The following is a 25898-nucleotide window of genomic DNA, read 5'->3' as shown; positions in this document are numbered from 1 at the left end:
AACACCTGCAACTGTAATCAGGAAATATTCCAAATTTAGGAAGGTAATTTTTCACAAACAAGAGCACACACTTCCTAAGCTGAAATATTTCTAAATTTCTTGCACCATAAATTATAAATGTAAAAATGAATTTGATTCTCAGTAGATTTATACCAACAGCAGTTGCCACAGGCCGACACAGAAGACGTTTTTAGAACATGGCAATTGAGCGGGCTGCACGAGGCATCAACAGCCCATTCCATTAGGCCGCTGCAAAACGGGCTCTGCCAGCCAATCGCCGGATCACAAAAGGGCCAACCGGCGCCCAGGGCGGCACAAACCACACCCATCGATGACGCTGCAGCAAAACAGGCCAATCCCACCAATCAGAGCCTGAAGGGGGATGGGTTCACTTGTCAGTCAGATGGTAGCCAGGGTCTGCCTGATCATATAAAAGAGAGCATTAAATTTAGAGTCAATTGCACTCCTTGTGTGTGTCTTATTTCCAAGCTAGGACCTCGAGACACACCACAATAGCACAATTACTCACTTCTGAAAGACCATCAGAACAAGATAATCATTTTCACTTCCCTCCACCCCCCAAAGATTTCAGATGAATGATGTATTCAGAAGCAAGAAAGTAGGATGAAGTCAAACATGACCATTGAAGGCAACTCAGTAATAAAGGATTTAAGAAAAGTTGCAAAATTAAAGTCAACATGTGGTGGAAAGTATGTTTCTGCACACACTTTTGTCTATTGCTACCAAAGTCATCTTGACAGTACAAAATCTCCAGCTCTCTGATCATTAATAAAGGACTTTGGTACATCTTCAGTTGAACTTCTTGCAATAATTTTAACTGAATGATAAGAAATAGTGATTACATCTGTTCATCTAAGGCAAATACGAAAATATTTTGACAAAGCTTTATACAAAGTATAAAAATTAACATCTATTTAACACACAAAATCTTCCATTATAGAGAAAATAAATGCTGGAAACACTCAGTTGGTCAGATAGTATCTGTGCAGGGTGAGAGTTAATGTTTCAAATTGATGCTTTTCAATCCAATTTCTTCCCTTTACTTTCATCAAAGTTCTCAAACAAAAATTGTAAACAAGAATCAATGGATATTTCAACACATCCATTCTTAATGGCATAAATGAATTTAAAAAAAAAGTTTTTCTCCATTTCATATTGTTGATAAAATTTAGAAAATAAACTCTAACTACATCGTTCAAAGGAGTGCATCCGGAGTGTGATGGGTCCTTCAATATATTGGCTGTCTTTCCTATTAGCAGGTAAGTAACAACTTTAAGGAAATTCCTCTAGACAATGGATTAACTATTTTAAGCCGTGTCACCGAAAAATAAATTGGTGGTGATGTCATTAACTACTGTGCAAAAATATTCAATTTTTCAAATGATAAAAATGAAGAAGTCACAGTATGTTCAAAAAATATTTGGACACATTCATTGATAGAAAAGGCTTAAAGAGATAATGTGCTAAATGCAGGCAGCTCAGGTAGACACCCAGGTTGGCATGGATGAATTTGGCTGAAGGCTGCGTTTCAATGCTGCATAAATCTATAGCTATGACAAGCATTGTAGATTTTTACATCATAATAGAAGATATTTTCAGGGCATCCACTCCCAATGAGGCCACAAATTCAATTTTATTTTCAAAGCCAAAGGCATTGCTTTAACTTTTTCTCCATTTCATATTGATTTGAGAATTTTTTTCCTATTTAAATTAATTGTTTAATTTATGGTTTCAGAACTTATCTAGATTCAATAATTCATCAGCAAATACACGAGTTAGCTTCCCTTTGGGAACACAGCATCTTTTGGAGAGTGTTAAAATATTTAATGAAAATATAATTTTTAAAACCACTGAAATTAATGATAGCTTCATATACCATATTATTCACTACTATAATCTTTCCAATAAATCTAATAATCCATTAATCTTATCAAATATGATAGATCACGCACATTATAGGTTAAACCTTCCTCCCCCTTTAAACTCTCTCAAAACACAATATACTTTCAGTTAAAGCAAAATTCTTTCAGTTATGTGATTAATTCAGGTATCAACACCACCTGTTGGTCTTTAGCAGGCAATGAATTGGTATATACCTTTGCTTCATAGGGCTCAGTAAAAAAAATCTATTCCTCCCTCCCGGGACAAATACTTTCAATACAGCTGGATATCTCAAAACAAACGCATTGCTGTTTTTCCATAACACGTCTTTAATTGGATTAAACGTTTTCTTTTTTAACAATTCAAAACTTATGTCTGGATAAGAGAAAATCTTATTTCCATTATAAATCAAAGGTGATCGTCTTTTTTTTTAAGCTTTTTTTGCTGCCAACTTCAATATCTTCTCTCTTACTTCATATCGAAGGAATCTGACAAGTATTGGACAGGACCTTTGGACAGGCTGAGGTTTAGGTCTTAGTGCCCTATGGGCTCGCTCTATCTCCAAATCTCCTTGAAATTCCACCTGACCCAAAGATTCTGGTATCCATCGCTCCAAAATTTTTTTTAAAGAAGGTGTTGACGGTCAAGATTTAAGTCCAACAATCATGATATTATTCTGTCTTCTAAAATTTTTTGCATTAACTGATCATTCTTAGCAGTAGCTTCTGCTTGTACTTTCCTCATTTGGTCTTTGATATTTTGAATCTCAAATTCATTCCCTTTAATTTTGCCATCCACTATTTCAAATCTTATGTCAACTTGTTACATTAATCTTTCCATCTTGTCACCATTCTTCCTTACTTCATCAGTTAATACTTGCATAGATTTGTGGTAGATTTAAGTTATGGACATATGCCATCATGTTGAAATAGAATAAATAATGAGACCACACCTCAGGTTTCAGCCAGAGAAGAGCAAAAGCATTTATTAACATGCTGTCAGGCTTGATATAGACAAACAACAGATGACCTGGTGTCATGACATCTGGAGTACGTACTACCTCATGACATTTATGTTGAGTAGGCTAGGGCTTCTCTGTAGACCTATGGGTGCTGCTGAGTCAGTATGCCTCGTGGCTGTAGTGGCTAATTGCCAGTAGATAGGAGCCTGTTGTGTCTAGCTATCACAAATTTGGAGCTGTTAGTGCGAGTTCTGCCCACTTCCACCCCACCCCCCCAACCCCAGTGTACCACTACAGATAGTCGCAGAAGGTCTAAAAATTACTTCATTTCTCCAGGAGATAAAGAAGCTTCTGCACATTTTTCTGCTTTTTCTTGATTGTAAGTAATTCTTGATTTTTTTTCCTTTGCTTTTCCAGGTCCTCTTCTGGATTGCTGGAGCTGTGAGTATCTTGCATCTTTTAAAAAATTTCCTCTGTATTTTTACGTTCTCTGTGCATGTGCTAGGAGTTGCGCATGCACAGAGTCACTTCTTCAGCCGACGTCAGTGACCATTGTCAGAGGAGACCATGTGCAGCAGTGTCCAAGGTCTCCCTGGCTTCTGGCCTCTCTCTTTTGGACGTTACCTTGCAAACAGCTCCAGAATCCTTTCTCAAGGTGTTTTCTTGAATTGCAGTAAGGCCTTTAACCTTCTTTAGTGGTATTGTTAATGTCTTCTGAATGTCTTCAGACAATTTTTCCTTAGAATTTCTGTAACTTTTATAGTCTTTATCACTTCTCAACATTTGAGGAGAGCAGGGATTACCAGTCTAACACCACGTCATTACATGGCACGTCTCCCAACACTTTTCTTATAGGTCTTTCCATATACCCACGACCCTCTGTATGGAAACATTTTCGCATCAGCTCCCCTTTAAATCTTTTCCTCTCACTTTAATTTGCGCTTTCCGTTTTTAGACTAACCTACCCAGGAAAAAGATTGTGACCAATGTTTCTCTTAATTTTGTAAACCTTCACAAGATCACCCCTTGGCCTTCTTTACTTGAAGAAGGCCTTGCAAATAAAATCCTTTCTATGGTACAATGACCAAAATGGAATATGTTAATCTAAGTGTAATATCACCAACATCTTGTATGACTGTATCATGTCATCCAACTCTTGTATTCAATGCCTTGCATGATCAAGGAAACCATGCTCTATGCCTTCTGTCACCACTTTCAGGGAACTATGTACTTGCACCTATATGAATCTATGGTTCCCATAATTACTATAGCAGAAGCCACAAGTCAATGTGAAATTCATTTTAGTTATTCATGCATTCAGCAGAACCAGCTGTATCCATTTGCAACATTAAGACAAATAGAAATGTGAAGTCAATGGCCAGGTGCCACTTGCATTTTTATAGAATTGTATTGTACATTCTGTTGTATTACAAATTCTTCGTCTCATTTACCCTACAATTTTCCTCATCTATTAAATATTCCAATTTAGTCAGAGGTGTAATTTCAGTTATGTTTACTTGCCTCTAACATCAAAACCAAATGGGTGATCTTTGTGTAATCTTAGAAAGAAAGGCTTCACCCAGATCATCGTGATAGCCTTCCAGACCCAGAGAAGCACTAAAGCAAAATGAAGTGTCCCACAGTATCAGAGATCTAATAAAGTGCTCAGGAAGTTGTGAAGCTGGAGCTTCCCCAAGTAGTTGCAGCTCATGTTAGATTGAATACATGTCAGTAAAAGTGACTAGTTCTTAAACAATTCTCTTCAATGTTTTTAGACTGAGTTTTTACAGCTTGATCCATTGGAAAAATAAATCTGCACATTAAATAATCAGTATATTTTCAGATATAAAACTTTAAACAAACTCATTTTTAGGAAGCAAATTGCAGATAATTTGGGGTAAAATTCTATGCAGCTGTAAAATAAATACAACAGATGACAATCAAATATTATGGGGAATTATCCAGGAATATATCTTTCAAAGCAACAGCAATGGCATCTCTCAGGTAAGCAGCACAGGGGGCCCTGACATCACTTTAAATCCAAATGATCCCGATCTTTGCTGTCAGATACAGTACTCTAAATATTCCACACCCATAGAAAAAGACAATCCTTTTAAACTCTCCTTCAGGCAAGGTCAAACATCATGAACTCTAACTACCACTTAACAGCACACACTTTCTTTTATTAAACTACCAATTGTTTTATTGCTGATCAGCAGATTAGCCCTTCCTATCAGTCCACTGAGAATGCAATCAACAATCTTTCATCTTGGTTCACTTGCTGGTAACAACTCCACCTACACTGAACTTCCTCAATCTACTCTTTACAAAATCAGTCCCCAAGAACTCTGGATGCTAAAGAGTTCAAGTTAATGATTTTGGGGAAAATTGTTCCTTTCATTCATTCTAGGCAAAATCAAGTTTACAGACAATTCTCAGGAATAGACCCTTTAGTGTAAAGTAAGAATGCCATTAACACAAACAATAACTGGTACAATTTTGACCCAGCGGATTAACCTACGTGAACAGCTTCAATACCAAAAAGGTTGAATAAAAAAAACAGTACATCACAAGATCATTTCCTTTAGCCCACAGGTCAGTTCAAAACAAGATGCTCAAATTAAACGGCAACTCTGCTGCTTGCACATGATACATATCCCTCTATTCCTCATATATTCATGTGTCTATCTAGAAGCCTCTTAAATGTTTGCATTGTATCTGATTTCACCATTATTTTTAGTCTATTCTAGGCACCTACTATTCTTCATGCAAAATATTTGTCCTACACATCTCTTTTAAATACCCCCTCCACAACCTTAAAAGCATGTCCTTTAGTTTTCACTTGGGGAAAAGATTCTGACTGTCATCCTGATCAATGCCTCTCATAATTTTATATACCCATCATGTCTCCCCAGAGCTTGACATTTCAGAGAAAATACCCTTTCTAAAGCCTCTACATCCTTTAATGAAACAACCAGATTGAAAACAATACTCCAATATGGACAAACTGAAGTTTTATATATCTCAACATGATTTCTATATTCTTGTATACAATATCCCTTCTAATGAAAGCAATCCATCATATGCCTTCCCTACCACCTTATCTACTTGTGTGGCCACTTTGCACTGTGGACTTGAATTCTAGTTCCCCCTACTCCCAGTTCCCTGCCATTAAATGTGTACTTCCTACATACATTTGACAATACCTCACATTTGTCCTGCTGGGATTATTTTTGTCCTGAGGAGAAACCTTATAGAAGCATACAAAAAAATCAAGAAAAGCATATATCAGATAAAAGGCCTTTCTCCCAGGGTAAGTGAATCTAAAACCACAGGGCATAGAAATAAGGTAAGAGGGGAAAGATGTAGAAGAGATCGAAGGAGCAACTTTTTCCTCCCACACAATGTGGAACAAGCTGCCAGAAGAAGTGATGGTGAAGGGTACAACTGCAAAATATAAAAGTAATTGAGGCAGGTGCTTAGATAGGAAAAGCTCAGAGGGATAAAGGCCATATACAAGCAAATAGGACTAGCTTTAGTCAACAACTTGATCGGCATGGACAATTTAGACAAAAGGCCTGTTTCTGCAGTGTAAAATTCTATAACCAACAGTCTCAGGATGGCAAAAGGGAGTTGACTTGCTGGGAGCAGATTTGATACAGAGCTGTTAAAGTTTATATATAAAGCAGGGAAACTAACCACAGAGTATATATCTGCAGTCAACCCAAATTCATCACAGCAAATAAAGCTCACAATTATGTGTGAAATGTTCCTTTTTGGAAGGCAATTCAATAGTTTCATTTTTTTACTGCAGAAATTCTAAGTCTCTAGTCTCTTCCTTTCACTAGTTTCAGATTAATGATATGTTGTGTGTTAAATAGCAAAGATGTTTTAGCTAAGAAACAATTAAATTAGTGAATTACAGAAACTGACCAAACTACTGGCTCAACAGATCATGGTGTCTGGAAGATCCATTTGCTTGCTTGAGTTGGAAAAAAGTAAACTTGAGGGGATGTTAGCACATAACTGGTTGCATTTTATTCATACTCAACAATATTTGTCAGGTTGTTAATAAAACAAAGCAAAAAAAAGTAATGTTATTTTTGTTTAGCAGGTTTCTTGAAACAATCAGAAAAAATATTCTGTCATTATAATGAGCCAAATTTAATTGTTCTGCAACGCTTCTATTTACTTATTTTTACAGACAACTTTTAAACTCGCAGTATATTCAAAGTTCAATATTGCAAATCAAACAGCAAATTATAAATATTACTGGATGTTTATAATAATTTTGTATGCTCAAATAAGCAGAAATTGGAAAACATCCTGGTTTCTGTTTCATTGAGTGGATCGTGAAATTAGAACTAGGATTATAGGCTTTGTCTTACCATCTTTGCTGTCCATAGATTTAGTTACATCCAGCTCAAAGGCATCCTGGATACGCTGACCCCGAAAATGCTTTAGGTGTTCAGCTTCTATCAGATCACTGTCCTCCTCTTCTAAAGGCTGCCATGTACCATCAACAAACCATTGGCCACGCATGACTAAAATCTTATCAGATTCTACAAAAATCAAACAGCACAAACATAGTCAAATGCAAAATGTAAAATCTTGCTCACTCCAAAAAGTAATGAACATTTTTTCTTAATTATATCAGAACAAACTACAAAATACCGCAGCAGAAATTATTGTGGCTGTTTGATCTAATGGACATTTTCTTGATTTTCTACATTTCTTTCATAATAATGGAACAATGGAAGGAAGAGATAAAGAAAGAATCACTAACCAGATTGCAGTGTACATAAAATAGAAAATACATAATGCTGGAGAAGCTCAGCAGGTCAAACAGTATTTTTTATGTAGATGTAAAGATGCATAATCTCTTGGTGCCTGCCACATTGACCACCGCCAGTGGGCTGATATCGCCTCAAACCGTGCATCTTGGCGCCTCACAGTTTGGCGGGCAGCAACCTCCTTTGAAGAAGACCGCAGAGCCTACCTCACTGACAAAAGGCAAAGGAGGAAAGACCCAACACCCATCCCCAACCAACCAATTTTCCCCTGCAACCGCTGCAATCGTGTCTGCCTGTCCCGCATCGGACTTGTCAGCCACAAACGAGTCTGCAGCTGACGTGGACTTTTTACCCCCTCCATAAATCTTCGTCCGCGAAGCCAAGCCAAAGAAAAGAAAGATGCATAACTGACTTTTCGGACTTTATGAAGGCCTCAAGCTTGAAACTTCCGTTATGCATCTTTATCTTTTATCCTAGACGTACTGAGCTTCTCCAGCATTTTGTGTTTTTTACTTCAACCACAATATCTACAGAATTTTGTGATTTACTTCTTAAAAAGAATAGAGAGCAACATTTCCATTCTCATCCTTCCAGTTTTTATTTTTATTGAGGACTAGTACATTTCTATAAGCCAAAACAAATTAAAATACGCTAACTAAAACTATAATGTCAGGAATTTTAAAGACAAATTGAAACAGTTAATGAAAGATTTTACTATAAAGATGGTTATTAACTTTTTCCATGAACAAAAATGTCCAGAGTGGCAATGCTTGCTTTTCCCCCAAGCTCTCATTTTTCCTGATGAGAGGAATTGAAACTACCAGTATATACCCTAGATGTGGAGGAGGTATCTTTTGTCAAGTAGTACAAAAATTAATGTCATTTTCTGATCTTGTCCACAATACATGGCAAGGTTTTTTTTGAAATATTGAGCTCCAGATCTCAGTTGGCAGGAGTTTTGTGATTTTGTGTGTTACCATTATACTGGCTTTTACTGTAGAATCTGGAATCTTGGCTGAGACCAGTAAAGGCAGAGATAGAAAAACATTACAACTCCAAAATTGTGAATATTGAAAATGATAAAAAAGATTAGTCAGCAATCCAAATGACATTGGTTAGGGTCTTATAACAAGCTACAAAGTATTATTTCAGAGGAATTAAATCAACGATTATAACAGCCAGTGAATGCTACATATAAAATGGTTAAGATTGAAAAGAAACAAATTATCAACATAAAATCCCTAGGTGAATTTTTCAGATAGGACATTTTTTTTCGAAAGGTCTCTGAATAAGCATTTCTCAAATTCAGCCCAAACACACAAACTGATCACCCCCTCTGTAGTTGAATCTTGAAATTGTGTAAACAAAGCATTTAATATCAAAAATCAGAGTAGGCTTATTTGTTCAAGTTGCTTTTAACTTTTGGTAGGTACTGCCATAGGTTTGAGATCAAAGAAGTTACTACCTTCATGCAATTCAATATATTTTTGTCAGTAAAATAACCCAACACAAAAATTGTACGGTAAATGTTAACTCTTCTACAACACAATGGACATAATTTATTAACTTTAAAAAAAATTCAGTTTGTTTTGAATGGTGAAGTAGAATTCTTAAGAAATATTAAATATTCCATTTTACAAGTAAACTTGAATTTCCACAGATGTCAACACACATTTGTTTTATTTAAAAATATATAATATTTTGGGAAGATGTCATTCTCTTTCTCGATCACTGAATGAGCCTTTGAGCACACAATAAACAAATGATAGAACTGGAAACAAGCTTTGGAGGCACCGGCTCTCATAATAAGAAATTATATACAAAACAGCAAAGGTTGTGGTCCACTTTATATTTCAATTGCATTTGTAAAATATTGACAAGATGTTCAATTAAAACAAACTGCTATATTAAATATGCCACCAAATATTCTACATCACAATCAATGACTATAATTTGTTCCAATCGTCTGCCTTTCACCAAAATATTTTCAAATCAGCATTTTCCCCCTTACCCTTTTGTTCGGATGCCTGCTGACATTTTTCCATATTTTGATGAAGGGCTCAAGTCCAAAATGTCAGTTATGTATTTTATCTTTGCTATACAAAGGACACTGTTTGACCTGCTGAGTTTCTCTGGCATTGTGTTTTTAACTTAAACTACGGAGTCTGCAGACTTGAGTTTTACTTTTCCTTTTGAATATTTGGCTATTTACAGGAAGATCCAAATTTCTCCTCAGCCCATTCTGAAGAGTTGTATGTGAAGATAATAAAGATTTTCAAAATAATGCAATATAAACAGTCATGCAAAACTACTTTTCTTGTGAAATTTGGAGCTCTTGGATAGATTTTTGTCCTTAAATAACAAAGGAGGCCCCAGTAGCAATTATACATTTGTTCCTAGATAACCTTTGAAATTATTTGGCATTACATTGCTACATCCACATTAACCTTTGTCTTTTCAAGTCCATCCCATTTCAACAGTTAATGTTGATTACTTGAAATCAATCTAAAGCACTGAATATCAATGTTCACAGGTATTCATGCATTTTCTGATGTTTTTAAAAATTTGTTTTTATTTTCTCCAAATTCAATCTCCATTTCCTCTCAATTTCATGGTGCTGAATTTGACTTTTTAATTTTTAAAATTTAGACATACAGGCAGTAACAGGCCATTTCGGCCCATGAGTCTGTGCTGTCCAATTTATACCGCATTAACCTATACCCCTGGTTCATTTTTTTTGAACGGTGGCAGGAAACCGGAATCCCGGAGAAAACCCACACATACACAGGGAAAACATCCAAACTCCTTATTGTCAGTGCAGGATTCAAACCTCAGTCTGGATTGCTGGTGCTGTGAAGGTGTTGCATTAATAGCTATGCAATGGGATTGGGTAAGTTGGCTTGTTTTCCCTAGAGTTAAGGAACCTGAGGGGTGACCTGATAGAAGTATACAAGATTAAACCAGGCATGGATGAGGTAGATAATTTAATGAAAATTAACAAATTTAGCAAGGATCTCAAGGTTTACATATTAAACACGTGCCTGAACATGCACACACAGTTGCTGATATCTGGATTGCGATGCCAAAGGAATTTAGGGAATCAGGTACAATTACTAAGTTTAAGAGGCATTTAAACATTCACCTAAAAAGACAAAACAATGAATGACACAGTCATAATGTGGGCAAATGGGATCAGTAGAAAGGATGGCATGATCAAAGTGGGCCAAAGGGGCCATTTCTGAGCTGCACAGTTCTGTGACTCAAAATCCTGGAATGATCAATGACAAAAGACAGTGAAATCAATCAGTATAAATTCATGATATCACAAATTAGGGGGAAATAACTTTGTATAACCATGCACATTACCCATTTTGACCTCTTCCACCAATTTATGCTTCATGAAAAAATGGCAACATAATACTCAATGAATGAATTTTTCAATTGATACCAAAATTGCAGCCTTCCTTTACTCCAACTTTGCTTGTACATTACAGTATAAAGAATGAAATTGTTTTGAGAATATTACATGGCTTTAACAAAGATTCTGATGCCAATTCTGCAAATCTCAATGAACTACAGTCAGAATTAATTCCAAGTATTTCTGAATGACATGAACTACAGTTAGACTGTCAACAGTTATGACATCAGAGACATTACTAATGCCATAAATGGATTCATATACGAGTCAAAAATAAAATTTAAAATCCTTTAACATGCGTCTTTGGTATGTTTACTAAACAGGCGAAAATGGCAAATTTTTTTTACATTTAGGAATGGAGTGACAACTTTAATACAAGGGGCATTGAAAACTAATTTATCAAGTATGCCAAATAATTTACTATTGTGACAGGTTATGTTGTGTTTGTATTGTACATCGATATGTTTTTGGGAGATAAATTGGGGAAGGTTTTTTAGTGTAGGTCGCATACAAACATTTCAAAACAGATCTAATTTAAAATACCGGAGCTCCACTCAAGCCAGACAAGGCAGTTCCTGGGATCCTTTACAAAATATTTGGGGAATGCCCAAGAGTTTTTACTAATAGATTGTTGTTTTGAAAAGCAACAGATCAAAGAAATCGGAGGAGTAGTTCGGAGCCACAAGCTGTCTGGGAGTGCAGCTTGCTGTTCTAAGAGGGTCATGTGGTTTTTTGCAAGCAGAGAGAGTTGAACAGCTTTTTCTCTCCGTGTGTGTGTGTGTGTGTGTGTGTGTGTGTGTGTGTGTGTGTGTGTGTGTGTGTGTGTGTGTGTGTGTGTGTGTGTGTGTGTGTGTGTGTGTGTGAGAGAGAGAGAGATCAGTACTGCAGTGCTACAGTCAGCACTGAACAAGCTGGAAAGCTTGTGAAAAAACCCCATTTGGAAGACAGGTTGTGACTGCTTAGTTCAGCCTGGTCAAAACCCTTGTGGTTCATGGAAGAAGAGAGGACTGGCTGCCTAATGTTTCACTTGATACAAGAGAAACAAAAAGGAACTCTGTGGTGACCTGAAAGAAAGAAATTATCATCTGGAAAACCCTGATGGGGCAAGTTTCTTTGGCAAGACACTGATGTTGCTGATTAGAAGGGATCAGTTTGTGCCCAGGAACAAAAAAATCTCTTTGAAAACTGACAAGAACCTTCCTGAGCAATAATCATTTACCTTTCAAGCCCCAAAGCCCGGTGAACTTCATAAATGTTAAATTCTGTGCACAGTATAAGAATTCCCTGCAACCAGTGAACTTGGAGGAATGAAAAGTAAGATTGGACGTGAATCAAAGAACTTTCCTGAAGTTACACACACATTACATACATGTGCATTTAGAATTAGAAGGGGGTTAAGTTAGGTTAGTTAATAAAGTTAGGTTAGATAAAGTGTGATCTTGTTTTCATGTTTAAAGATAATTAAAAACAATTTTTATTTAAGTAACCATTTGTCTTGGTGAATATCTATTGCTGCTGGGTTTTGGGGTCCTCTGGGCTCGTAACACTATCTACAAGTAACTTCTAAGCACAATGATGCTGGAGAAAGCAGTTTGGAGCCATTCTGTGTAAATAGTTGTATAATGGATGCTAGCAATTTTACCATGAACATTTCAATTTTTTGTCTTATTGTCACAAATTCCTTCTGGACAATATAATCACTGAAGCATGACACCATCTCATGGATGCATGACTTTGTCCCCGTTTACTAATTTTAACAATGTTATACTGGACTATTAACATTCAAATGGCCAGTTGGACACAAAGAACTATTATGTGGCAGATAGAAACGGTCAATTATATAAATTACAATGGATTGAATACTCATCTTGTACATGCGTACCATGGTATTTTAAAAACATGTCATCTTCTCCAACACAAAATGGAAGAAATAATCCAATTCCAAAACAAAATCTTATGAAGAACCTTTTGCACAAGATGTGGAGAAATATTTTAAAATGTAAAAAAAATCCAAGCTAAAATCAGCAGCTGTAAGAAATGGCATGCATATTTTTTTTGTGTAATTGACAAATCAAGAAAACAAATGCTCTTTTGTCTGCAGAAATATTTATGATGTTGCTGGAAAAGACATAATTTAAAGAAATTCTATTTAAAACATGATCAACTTATTTTAAAAAATGTTTTTAAAAATTGTGCTTCCTGCTTAAGTCTCTAGAACTTTCTTCATACAGTACTCAGATATTTGATTTTCTACTACTCATCGGAAGCTCCTTCAGGCTTATTTGTTTACACCATCCTACTAAGGCAATTTATTTGTGTTCCAACTCAATAACTTTATTCTCACTGGGTTCAACCCATTTTATTGATTATAGTGGACGCCCAGTCAATCCTTCAGCTGTGCCACAATAAAACTACATCCACAGCTGTGTCCATCCACCTCAATTTCTCACAAACATGGTTTCCAGTATTATCTTTGATCATTTATGTTGCCTTTTGCACCTTATCCAACTTTAACCCCTTTATCACATCTTCCACAACAGGAAAGACACATACCAGGACTCTCTAATCTCTCCATCTGAACTATTGCCAAAAGATTAAGTAAATTTTTTAGTCCAAAATTTATGATTTTCTGACTGAAAGATTGCATTGTACAATCGTGAACCAAACATCTGGACCTCTAAAGAGGCCAGTTAGTCATCAAATTACCTTTAAGCCACGTTATGAGCCCAGAGGACCCCAAACCCCAGCAGCAATAGATATTCACCAAGACAAATGGTTACTTAAACCAAAGTTACTTTTCATTATCTTTAAACATGAAAGCAGGATTAAACTTTAACTATTACTGTTAACTTAACTAACCTATCTTAACCCCCTTCTAATTCTAAGCGCACCTGTATGTAATGTATATGCAAGTTTAGAAAAGTTCTTTAATTCACAGTCCAATCTCACTTCCTCCAAGTTCACTGGTTGCAGGCAATTCTTATGCAGTGCACAGAATTTAACATTTATGAAGTTCACCAGGTTTTGGTGCTTGAAAGGTAAATAGTTACCACTCAGGAAGGTTCTTATCAGTTTCAGAGAGATTTGTTATTCGCTGGGCACCCACAACTGATTCCTTGTACCCAGCCACTTCAGTGTCTTGCCAAAGAAACTTGCCTCATCAGGATTTTCCAGATGATAATCTCTTTCTTTCAGGTCACCACAGAGTTCCTTTTTGTTTCCCTTATTTCAAGTGAAACATTAGACAGCCAGTCCTCTCCTCTCCCATGAACCAGAAGGGCTTCGACCAGGCTGAACCAAGAGCTCACATCCCATCTTCCAAATGGGGTTTTTCCACAAACTTGCCAGCTTGTCCTGTTCCAGTCCCAGCTGTTGCTGCTGCTGACTGTAGCACTAAGGAACTGATCTCTCTCTCACACAGAGAAAAACCTGTTTTACTCTCTCTGCTTACAAAACCACATGAACTTCCTAGACCAGCAAGTTGCACTATAGACAGCCTGCGGCTCTGATGAGTTCTTCCATCTGTTGCCTTTTTGTAAGCGACAATCCATTAGTGAAGTCTCTTGGGCACTATCCAATGCTTTTGCAAAGACTCTTGGAGCTGGCCTACCTAGCTTGAGCAGAGCTCCATTATTTTAAATAAGATCTGTTTTGAAGTGTGTATGTGACCTACACTTAAAAAAAAAACCTGCCCCAATTTACCTCCCAAAAACATATCTATAATCTGTCACAGCCATCACACTTTTCATTTTTAATTTTTACTTTGAATATTAATGAAAACAACCAAAGCTAGACTATCCTTAACATCTCTATAACTATTTATTTCCCCACCTGCTGCCTTATTCTCCTTGTATGCTCACTCAAACATATTGGATTAGTTTTCACACTAATAGGGAAATTAAAATGAAGTCTTCTACCAATTAGACTTCATTTCTTTTACATTTAAAATACTTTTTTCATGGCAAATAACTGAAAGTGCAAACATATAATAAAATAGTGATAGAACAACTTGTACTTGGGAACTGACTAAGCAAGGAAAGTTAGAGAGCGTCTCAAATTAATTTGTGTTAGGCATCAAATAGGAATGTAATTGATAAATTTGAATAAATCAGACAAAGAGAAAGAGAAGAAGGCTGAATTAAGAGAAAGTAGAAAGATGATTGATAGAAAAATATAGGTTTACAAATAAATGCATCATGCTAATGCACTTTAGTGTGCTCAATCTGGCCTGCTGCCTCAACTACCCCTTTTCTAGTGGTCGCATTTACCAGTTGCTTCACTCTGGTTCCAATCAAGGCTTGGCTGCCACAAGATGCAGCACACCACAGATACTGGCTTGGCATTAGGCAATGGATCCCAAGGCCCTGCTCCTAGTTGCCCAATTGCCTTTGCAGACCTTTGAATTGCTTTTAAATATTTTTGATTACTAGAACCTTTAAAAACTGTTTGCACAGATTTAAATATTTTTATATCTACTTAAACTTGACATACTCAAAATTAATTAAAATGTTATGGTAAAATAAAGAAAAACACATCAAATACTTCATGAAAATCTTGGCCTGCAAGCCCATTGAAATAGTGTCTCACTTTGAATGCCTATCATCCTACTGTAAAGCTGAGTGTGGTGACTTTGGCTCCTTCACTCAATATTAAAATCAGGAAGAAGAAATGGAGGCAAAATATCAGATTAAAAACTTAATTTATTCTTTACATTTGTGCTGTTACTGGACTCAGGTGTGTGCACCAGGCTGCAAGTTCTTGTATAACTTAAGCGCAGCAGCAAAGCTCATCTCCACGTTCCATTTGTCAACAGTTCCCCAAAGAAACATTAACTAAATGCAAGTATGTTTCGTCAGAGTTCTCCAGTGTTTCACTGCCGGTCAGTTTAAAATGATGTACTGTTTCAAAGTTACTCTCAACCTCTAATTTAATTGCTCACTTCCAGCAATCCAAGAACAAAATTCACATTGATGCTCCAGTGCAGGACCACACAGGTGAAACATTAAACCAAAGCACCACATGGTCTGTTGGTACAAAAGCCCAAGGGAAAAGCAGCTTCTCCTCCACAATCAGATTTCTGAATGGACAATGAACTGAAAGACACCACCTCACTTTTCTCTCTTTTTTGTACAAATTATTTATTTTTAGATATTCAGAATTGGGATCGTCATAGTGCAAACATAAATATTATAACCATCTTACAACAATACTATAAAAGTAAAATAATGGTGCATGAAAAGTAAGGCAGTGTCTTTGGTTCATTGATTATTCAGGAACCTGATGGCTGCGGGGAAGAAGCTGTCCTTGTGCCGTTGAGTGCTCATCTTTAGGCTCCTGTACGCAGTTCCCAATGGTAGCAGAGTGAAGAGGGCTTGGTGGTAGGGGTCTTTGAGGATAGAATCTGTTTTTTTTTAAGTATAAAAGACACCTATAGATATCCTTGATGGAGTGAAGTCTGGGGCCTGTGATGTCGCAGGCTGAGTTAACCCTCTATTCTTTTTCTTGTCTGGAGATTTGGTGCCTCATACTAGGCAGTGATGCAACCAACCAGAATGCTCTCCACAGTGCACCTGTAGAAGTTTATGAGAGTCTTCGCCACTGGCGGGCCTTTTGTGTGATTGCATCAATATGGAGGTTCCAGAGATGAAGGGAATGGACAGTACATGGATAAAAATTTTTTTCAAGAATATATGGAAGCATTAAAAGAATGGCTGACACGAGAATTTAGTGAAATAAAAATAAAAGGTACAGAAAAAAAGTGAGTAGATTAGAGATGGTCATGACAGAAATAGGGAAAAGAGTAGACAAGGCGGAAGAACGAGAAACAGCCGTAGAAATGGAAGTGGATGACTTAAAAAGGAAATTGGAAGAAACTGATAAAAAAGTTAATGAAACACAGGAGTTGGAAGCTCAGAAGATGGATATAATGGAAAACTATAATAGGAGAAACAATATAAAGATAGTGGGCCTTAAGGAAGCTGAAGAAGGCAAAGATATGAAAGAATTTATTAAAAAAAATGGATCCCCAGGGTCCTAGGGATGCCAGAAATACAGGAAGGAATGGAAGTAGAAAGGGCACACAGAACATTAGCCCCAAAACCACAGCCACAACAAAAACCAAGATCCATTCTAGTAAAAGTCCTGAGATATACGACAAGAGAAAATATATTGGAGAAGGCAATGAAAAAAATGAGAGAAGACAAAAAGTCATTGGAATACAAAGGTGAAAAAAAAATTTCTACCCAGACATAAGTTCTGAGCTCCTGAAGAAGAGGAAGGAGTTTAACGCAGCAAAATCGATCCTATGGAAGAAAGGCTATAAATTTATATTAAGATATCCAGCAGTGTTTAAAATAGTTATCCCGGGGCAGCAAAGCAGACTGTTCTCGGATCCGGAGAAAGCATGAGAATTTGCAGAACGCCTGCAGAACAGACAGAGAGAAGAGATGTAACAAGAACAAGAATGACAACAAACTTCATACAAGGAAGAAAAATAATGTATAAGTAAGAACTAAGGAGGGGAAGAAAGGGAAGAAAGGAGGTAAGGAGGAATTAAGAGGGTGAGCTTTGTTACATGTGAAGATAAAAGTCTTTTCTGGAGGGGGCTGGGTGGGAGAGAATAACAGTCACTGCAAAATCAGTTGACGCTTGCGAGTGGGTTCGCAATCCAAATGGAGAGGGGAGATGTGGTTGCCCGGCAAGGGACAAGGGGCAACTCGGGGGGGGGGGACATTTGAGGTTAAGGGAATTTTAAATGTGGGAATAGTGGAAATATTTTATGTTTTAGAAGTGTTGTCTTACAGTGTGTTCAAAAAAAGAAAACAGAAATGGATAAGGAGGAAAGGTGGTGATGAGGAAGCAGAAATAAGAGGTAAACAAAGTATGAAATGGCCATGTTGAACTATACGACTATAAATATTAACGGAATATATAACCAAATTAAAAGGAAGAGGCTGTTAAATTTAATGAAGAAAGAAAAAAATTGATATAGCATTCGTGCAGGAAACACATCTAACTGAAGTGGAACACAAGAAATTAAGGAGAGACTGGGTAGGGCACGTAACGGCAGCATCATATAATTCAAAAGCCAGAGGAGTAGCTACATTAATCAATAAAAATGTACCAATCAAAATAGAGGAGGAAATAATAGATCCAGCAGGGAGGTATGCAATGATAAAGTGTCAGATATATTCAGAATTTTGGAATTTGATCAATATATATATGAACCTAATGAAGAGGATCAAAAATTTATGCAAGATATCTTTTTGAAGATTGCAGATACGCAGGGGAATATACTGATAGGAGGGGATTTTAACCTTAATTTGGACTCAAAGGGATGAAACTGGAAAAAAGACTAGCAAAAAGAACAAAGTAACCAAATTTATGGTTAAATCGATGCAGGAAATGGAACTTTTGGATATATGGAGGAGACAACACCCAAAGGAGAAGGAATACTCATATTATCCGGGTAGACATAAAACATACTCAAGGATAGATCTGCTCCTGTTATCAGCCCACATCCAAGGGAGAGTTAGGAAAACAGAACATAAAGCTAGATTGTTATCGGATCACTCACCCCTGTTAGTAGCAATAGAGCTGGAGGACATCCCACCGAGAACGTATAGATGGAGATTAAACTCCATTCTACTTAAAAGACAGGATTTTAGAGAATTCATTGAGTGACAAATTAAAATGTACTTTGAAATAAATACAGAATCAGTGAAAGATAAGTTTATACTATGGGATGCAATGAAAGCGTTCATCAGAGGGCAGATAATAAGTTATGTAACTAAGATGAAGGAGGACTACAATCGGGAAATAGAACAGGTGGAAAGGGAAATAGCAAGTACAGAAAAAGAATTAGCAATAAGGGAAAATACAACAAAGACAATTGGCGGACAAAAAAAATAAAATATGAAACACTACAAACAAACAAGGTGGAGAAGAACATAATGAAGACAAAACAGAAGTATTATGAGCTAGGAGAAAAAACGCACAAAATACAGCTTAAGACAGAACAAACTAAAAGAACGGTATTGGCATCAAGAAAAAAGGACAAACAAATTACATATAACCCAACAGAGATCAATGAAAACTTCAAGGAATTCTACGAGCAACTATATCGAACTGAAAACGAAGGGAAAGAAGACAAAATAGATGAGTTTCTAGCTAAAATTGAACTACGAAAATTGCAAGAAGAGGAGCAAAATAAATTAATAAAACCATTTGAAATAGAGGAAATACAGGATATATTAAAAAAACTACTTAACAATAAAACGCCAGGAGAGGATGGACTCTCAATAGAATTCTAGAAAACATTTAAAGATATATTAATTCCTCCTCTCCTGGAAGTAATGAACCAGATTGAAGAAACACAAAACATGGCATATTCATGCAAAACAGCAATAATTACAGCAATACCAAAGACGGGGAAAGATCCACCAACACCAGCATCGTATAGACCAATATCTCTACTTAACACAAATTATAAGATAATAGCTAAACTATTAGGAAACAGATTGGCCGACTGTGTATCAAAAATAGTAAAACTAGATCAAACTGGATTTATTAAGGAAAGACGAACAACGGACAATATCTGTAAGTTCATTAACTTAATCCATGCAGTACAAGGAAACAAGACGCCAACAGTGACGGTTGCCTTAGACGCAGATAAAGCCTTTGACAGAGTAGAATGGAATTATTTATTCAAAGTACTACAGAGGTTCAACCTACCAGAGAAATATATTAATTTGATAAAAGCATTATATAAGGGACCATTGGCGAAGGTGACAGTAAATGGATATATATCAAACCAATTTAAATTAAGCAGATCAACTAGGCAGGGATGTCCACTATCTCCCTCACTGTTCGCGTTAGCTATAGAACCACTGGCAGAACTGATAAGAACAGAAAAAATAAGAGGGATAAAAATAAAAGAGAAGGAATATAAAATCAGTCTATTTGCAGATGACATCGTAGTATACTTAACAGAACCAGAAATATCAATAAAAGAATTACATGCAATGCCAATGAATCATGCAGATTTCACAAAGTTTAAGAAAGAATCACCATTTAAACGGCAAACACAAGCAATTCGATACCTAGGTATACAACTAGATAATAATCTAGGCCATCTATACAAACTAAATTATCAGCAATTAATGAAGAAATTACAAGACAACTTAGAACATTGGAAAGACTTACCACTAACACTGATAGAAAGGGTAAATTGTATTAAAATGAATATCTTCCCAAGGATACAATACCTATTTCAATCATTACCAATTCACCCAGCAGAAAAATTATTCAAGGAGCTAAAGAAAATAATAAGGAAATTCTTATGGAAGGGGGAAACCTAGGATAGCGCTAGATAAATTAACAGAATGGTACAAACAAGGAGGCTTACAGCTACCAAACTTTAAGAATTATTATAGAGAAGCACAATTAAGATACCTATCAGATTTTTATCAAACAAGGGAAAAACCAGATTGGACCAAATTAGAGCTAGATAAAATTGGGGAGAAGGTACCTGAACATATACTATATAAGTGGGATGAAAAGCTGGTGCAACATAGGAATTCACCAGTACTGCACCATCTGCTCAACATTTGGAAGAAGATTCATGTAGAAAGGAATAAAACAAATGATCAACTACCAAAACTAATATTGACGCAAAATCAACTAATCCCTTTCACAATAGATAACCTTTCCTTTAGCGAATGGGAGAGAAAAGGGATCAAAAGAATAGAAAATTGTTTTTTGGGAAATAAATTATTATCTTTTGAACAAATGAAGGACAAATATGGTATAACTCACGGTACAATGTTTGCATACCACCAACTGAAAACCTACTTGAAGGACAAATTGGGAAGCAGGTTGAGGTTACCAGAAGGAAGCAACTTTGAATATGTGATTACAGACACAATGATAATTAAAAGATTTATAACAAACATGTACATCAAACTGTAAGAGAAAGAGAACGAGGAAACAAGCTGTAAACCCAAACAAAAATGGGGACAAGATCTAAACATAAAGATAAAGAATGAAACATGGGAAAAACTATGCTCCGGAACTATGAGAAATACAATAAACACGAGGTTACGCATGATACAATATAATTAGTTACACTGGCTATACACCACGCCCCAAAAGTTAAATAAATGGGCCCCAACAGTATCAGATAGATGTTTTCGCTGTAAGAAGGAAACGGGAGCAACAGTACGTGCAATTTGGGCATGTGAGAAAGTGGAAAGGTTTTGGGAAGATCTAAACCAGGTATTAAATAAAATCATAAAAAGCAAAAAATCCAGAAATCTTTCTTATAAGTAATATAAGTAAAGAACTTGGACTCGATTTGGATGGAGCACAAAAAAAGATTTATTATGATAGCCTTAGCTGTAGCAAAAAAAATGTATTATGTCAACCTGGAAATTAGAAGATAGCCTGAGAATACAGCAATGGTACATAGAAATGAATAAATGTATTCCATTGGAAAAAATAACGTACAATTTAAGAAATAACATCACAGTATTCAAACAAATTTGGGAACTGTACATGGAACACAACAAAGGAGTCCTACCTTGGACCTCCACCGCCTAAAATGACAGAAGGAGAAGACACAAATTTCTTGTTTATTTTCATTGTGTGATGACATTGTTTAATCGGTTTGATGTATTGTATATGTTGAACGTTGAGTGAGTGGGGAAGATGAGTGAAGGAGGGGGGGAAAAAGGGGAGAAAATGACACTGTGTATATTCAAGAGGGAAATGTTTGTGTGTATTTTGGTCAATATGGTTCATAGTGTGAAAAATAAAAAAATTTAAAAAATATGGAAGTTCCATAACAGATCCTCAGAGATGTTGACACCCAGGAATTTGAAGTTCTTGACCCTCTCTACTACTGAGCCCTCAGTGAGGACTGGGTCGTGTTCCCTTGACTTCCTCCCGAAGTCCACGATCATCTCGTTGGTTTTGATGTTAAGCACAAGGTTGTTGTCGTTACACCTTTTCCCGAGCTGATCTATTTCCCTCCTGTATGCTTTCGCATTGCAGTTTGTGATTCTATCAACAACTGTAGTTTCATCGGCAAATTTGTAGATGGGATTGGAATTGTGCCACACAATCATGGGCGTATAACAAGTAGAGCAGTGGGCTAAGGATGCATTCTTGGGGTGCACCTGTGTTGATAGTCAGTAAGGAGGAAATGTTGTTTCCAATTTGTGCTGACTGTTGTCTTCTGATGAAAAATTCAAGGATCCAGTTGCAGAGAGGGCTACAGAGGCCTAGAGTTTGTAGCTTCTTGTATCTTCAATGGAATTGAAAGCCAAGCTAAAGTCAATGAAGAGCTGCCGTATGTATAAATTGCTGTTTTTGAGGTGATCCAGAGCTGAGTGGCCTAGAGTTTGTAGCTTCTTGTAGCTTCAATGGAATTGAAAGCCAAGCTGAAGTCAATGAAGAGCAGCCGTATGTATAAATTGCTGTTTTCGAGGTGATCCAGAGCTGAGTGGAGAGCCAGTGATACTTCAACTGCTGTGGGGAGCGATTGTGATGATAGGCATTTTACAGAACTGTAATTCAACGTAATTTTGCATCTGTAATGCACCATACTGCTGCCGCAAAATGACAAATTATGTGACACATGTTCATGACAATAAACTTGATTCAATGCAGTGTCCGAACACAGGTCCAAAAATAAATAGGTGGTCTTTCATCAACTAATCACAGGTAACTAAAATTAAATCTATTGTCTACATTACAGGGTGGCCAACCTTTTAATTTAGAAATACAGCACGCTAACAGACCATTTGGGCCCACAAGTTCATCCCACCCAATTAACCTACACCCCCAGTATGTCTTTTCTTTGGCTTGGCTTCGCAGACGAAGATTTATGGAGGGGTACGTCCACGTCTGCTGCAGGCTCGTTGGTGACTGACAAGTCCGATGCGGGACAAGCAGACACGGTTGCAATGGAAGATTGGTTGGTTGGGGTTGGGTTTTTCCTCCTTTTCTTTTGTCAGTGAGGTGGGCTCTGCTGTCTTCTTCAAAGGAGGTTGCTGCCCACCGAACTGTGAGGCGCCAAGATGCACGGTTGGAGGCGATATCAGCCCACTGGCGGTGGTCAATGTGGCAGGCACCAAGAGATTTCTTTAATTTCATACCCCCAGTATGTACTCGTGGGCTAAAATGGCCTGTCACTGTACTGTATTTCTAAATTAAAAGGTTGGCTACCCCTCTCCAACCTTTCAAGATTTCTTGATGTTTCAAGAAGGCAACAGTCACTCTCTGATGCAATTTCTGTCTCACTCGTGGAACACAACCTTCAAGGAACTTGTGTTCTAGCCAGGATACTAAACCTATATACACTTTTCATCTCAGTTAAGATTATTGTGAAGTTCTCTGGAGTCTTTAACCCTCCAATAACACAGAACACATTCTTCACTACCTCTCTTCTGTGAGGTTTCACCATCGCACTGTAGCTTATTGCTTGCCTAACCAAAGCAATCCTTTTATCCTTCTTCCACTTTTAACACGCTTGCAATCAGCTTCTCCAGTCTTTTGAGATTAAGGCTGTGCTTCTCAACCAGAATTTTATCCCAAAATAATCTTGTTAATCCCTTGAGCTGTTGTCACTGCAACCTATGGAATATTTCAACCAACATTGATTGCTGTTCCCAATTCACTCTTCACCGTCTTCCTGTACCCAAAGTATCCCTATCCCTCCAAGTGAATTAAAATGGAATTTGTGAATGCCAGAAAATCTGCTATAAATCAATTAAGATACTCAGAGCAGCATGGAAGCATTATTGTCTTTACATCTCTGCTCTGCTGTTTGTCACCCCCCCCCACACATCTCCGGCAATAGAACTGCTGATCGCTGTCTATCTGCCCCTAGGATTATCTTACCAAACTATCAAGTTTCTTTATTTTTCTATTGATTATTGATTTGCCCAATGTAAATTCTCATGTCAATGATCAGTACTAAATTTTGTAGCACCCCAAAATGGGCACAGCCATTTTGAAATCTTATCACAGAAATGCTGGAGGAACTGAGTAGGTCTTGCAGCATCAGTAGGAGGTAAAGATATATAACCGATGTTTCAGCCCTGAACCCTTCTTCAAGGTACAAGTTAAAAGCAGGGAGACCTTTGAAATAAAAGGCTGGAGAAGGGAAGAATGGGTAGGGGGAGGAGTACAGACCAACACACAAAAGGGAGAGGAAAAGTGAGAAATGATGGGGGGGGGGGAGAAAAAGAGGGTGGTTGGCTCTGTTGAAAACAGAGGAAAAGGAGATAGAGGTGAAGAGAGACAGAGCTTGAGGACAGGAGACATGAGGAAGATGAATGGGGGGGGTGGGTGGGGGGGAAAGGCTAACAGAAGTCAATGTTAATGCCATGTGGTCGAAGGGTGCCTGGATGGAATATGTGGTCATGTTCTTCCAATTTGCGGTCTACTTGAAATCCATTGGACAGTCTGGACACAGACTGGGAGATCACTTTGTGAATACTTCGGCTCTGTCCACTGCAATAGTGAGGATCTCCCAGTGGCCACCCATTTCAATTCCCTTGCCGACATGTCCGTCCATATCCAATTGATAAGATTTTTGTCTGTTGGTCTGTGCTCCTACCCCTGCCTATTCTTTTGTCCTGCCCCTTTTTTAAAATTTCAGGCATCTGCCTGCTCTTTACACATACCTGAAAGAAGGTCTCAGGCCCAAAACATTGGTTATATATCTTTACCTCCTATAGATGCTGAAAGACCTGCTGTGTTCTTCCAGCATTTCTGTTTTTAACTACAATCACAGCATCTGCACTGAAATCTTATCATTGAATACTTAAACCAAAAAAAAGGAACAAAAATTCTATGCATCCACTGCACCCAAGGATAGCTAGCGAGAGGATAGGACCAGTTCAGAACCAAGGAGGGAATTTTTGTTTAGAGCCAGAGGAAGTGGCTGAAGTACCAAGTACTTTGCATCAGTATTCACCAAAAATGACATCGAGAATAGTAGATTAGGGATAGGGTTCTAATATTTTAGAGCATGCTGATATCAAGAATATGATTATCGTTCATTTAGAGAAATAGCAAATGGAGTTTAATCCAAACAACTGAAATGTTCCACTTTGGGAAGGCAAATGTCAGGAGAAAGCATCAAGTAAATTTGAGGATCCTCAACAGCATTAATATACAGATATCCATTGCTCCTTTAAAGTGGCAACCCAGGTAGGTAGGGTGGTAAAGGCAGCATATTGTATGCTTACCTTCATGGGACAGGCAATGGATTAGTAAAGTCAGTTAACTAACTACTGTATAAAATTTTGGGTAGGCCACGTTTGGAGTATTGTGGGCAGTTCCTGTCACTGCATTCAAGGAACGGTATGGATGATTTGAAGGTACAAATGAGGTTCACCAGGATGTTACCTGGATTAGAGAGTAATGAGAGTTAAGATAAACTCAAGTAATTTTTCTGGAGTGTTTCAGGTCAAGAGGAGACCTCATCAAAGTTTCTAATATAATGAGAGGTACTGAATTAGGAAGGATAGATGGTTACGTCTAAATGTCAAAACTATAATGTGAGAAAGGGAAAGTTTAGAGGCAATGTCCTTGGCAGGTTTTCACAAGGTGCCTGCAAACAGCCAGAGTTCCTCCAGCAGGGGAAACAAATCTGCAGACGCTGGAATCTTGAGGGGGGGAAATTGGAAGGTGGAGGAACTCAGCAGGTCAGGCAGCATCCATGTACGTTTCGCTCCAGATTCCAGCAACTGTTGTTTCTAAACTCCAAACACAAGGGGACAGTTATGCCTTTTAACTGCACGCTTTAATGGAC

General features: G+C 37.3%; 1 protein-coding gene and 1 long non-coding RNA gene across 3 annotated transcripts in view; one reads left to right on the top strand and one right to left on the bottom strand.

Annotated features, from left to right (window-relative positions):
- Positions 1-25898, top strand: part of LOC138753691 (uncharacterized) — a 128095-nt gene that overhangs the window by 57094 nt on the left and 45103 nt on the right. The window contains exon 2 of the long non-coding RNA XR_011351363.1: positions 3281-3304. This is a non-coding gene — a long non-coding RNA (uncharacterized lncRNA). The remainder of the gene's footprint in view (positions 1-3280; positions 3305-25898) is intronic.
- The window catches only part of ddhd1b (DDHD domain containing 1b), a 70847-nt gene that overhangs the window by 43923 nt on the left and 1026 nt on the right, over positions 1-25898 (bottom strand). For both annotated transcript variants that reach the window (XR_011351361.1, XM_069917001.1), the window contains exon 2: positions 7252-7425. Coding sequence is in view for 1 of the 2 variants with exons in the window: in XM_069917001.1 (XP_069773102.1) it covers positions 7252-7425 (174 nt within the window). In the remaining variant the exon portion in view is untranslated. The remainder of the gene's footprint in view (positions 1-7251; positions 7426-25898) is intronic.

The sequence above is a fragment of the Narcine bancroftii genome, chromosome 2 (assembly GCF_036971445.1).
Source record: "Narcine bancroftii isolate sNarBan1 chromosome 2, sNarBan1.hap1, whole genome shotgun sequence".
NCBI classification, from domain to species: Eukaryota; Metazoa; Chordata; class Chondrichthyes; order Torpediniformes; family Narcinidae; genus Narcine; species Narcine bancroftii.
This window is presented reverse-complemented; position numbering and strand designations above follow the sequence as displayed.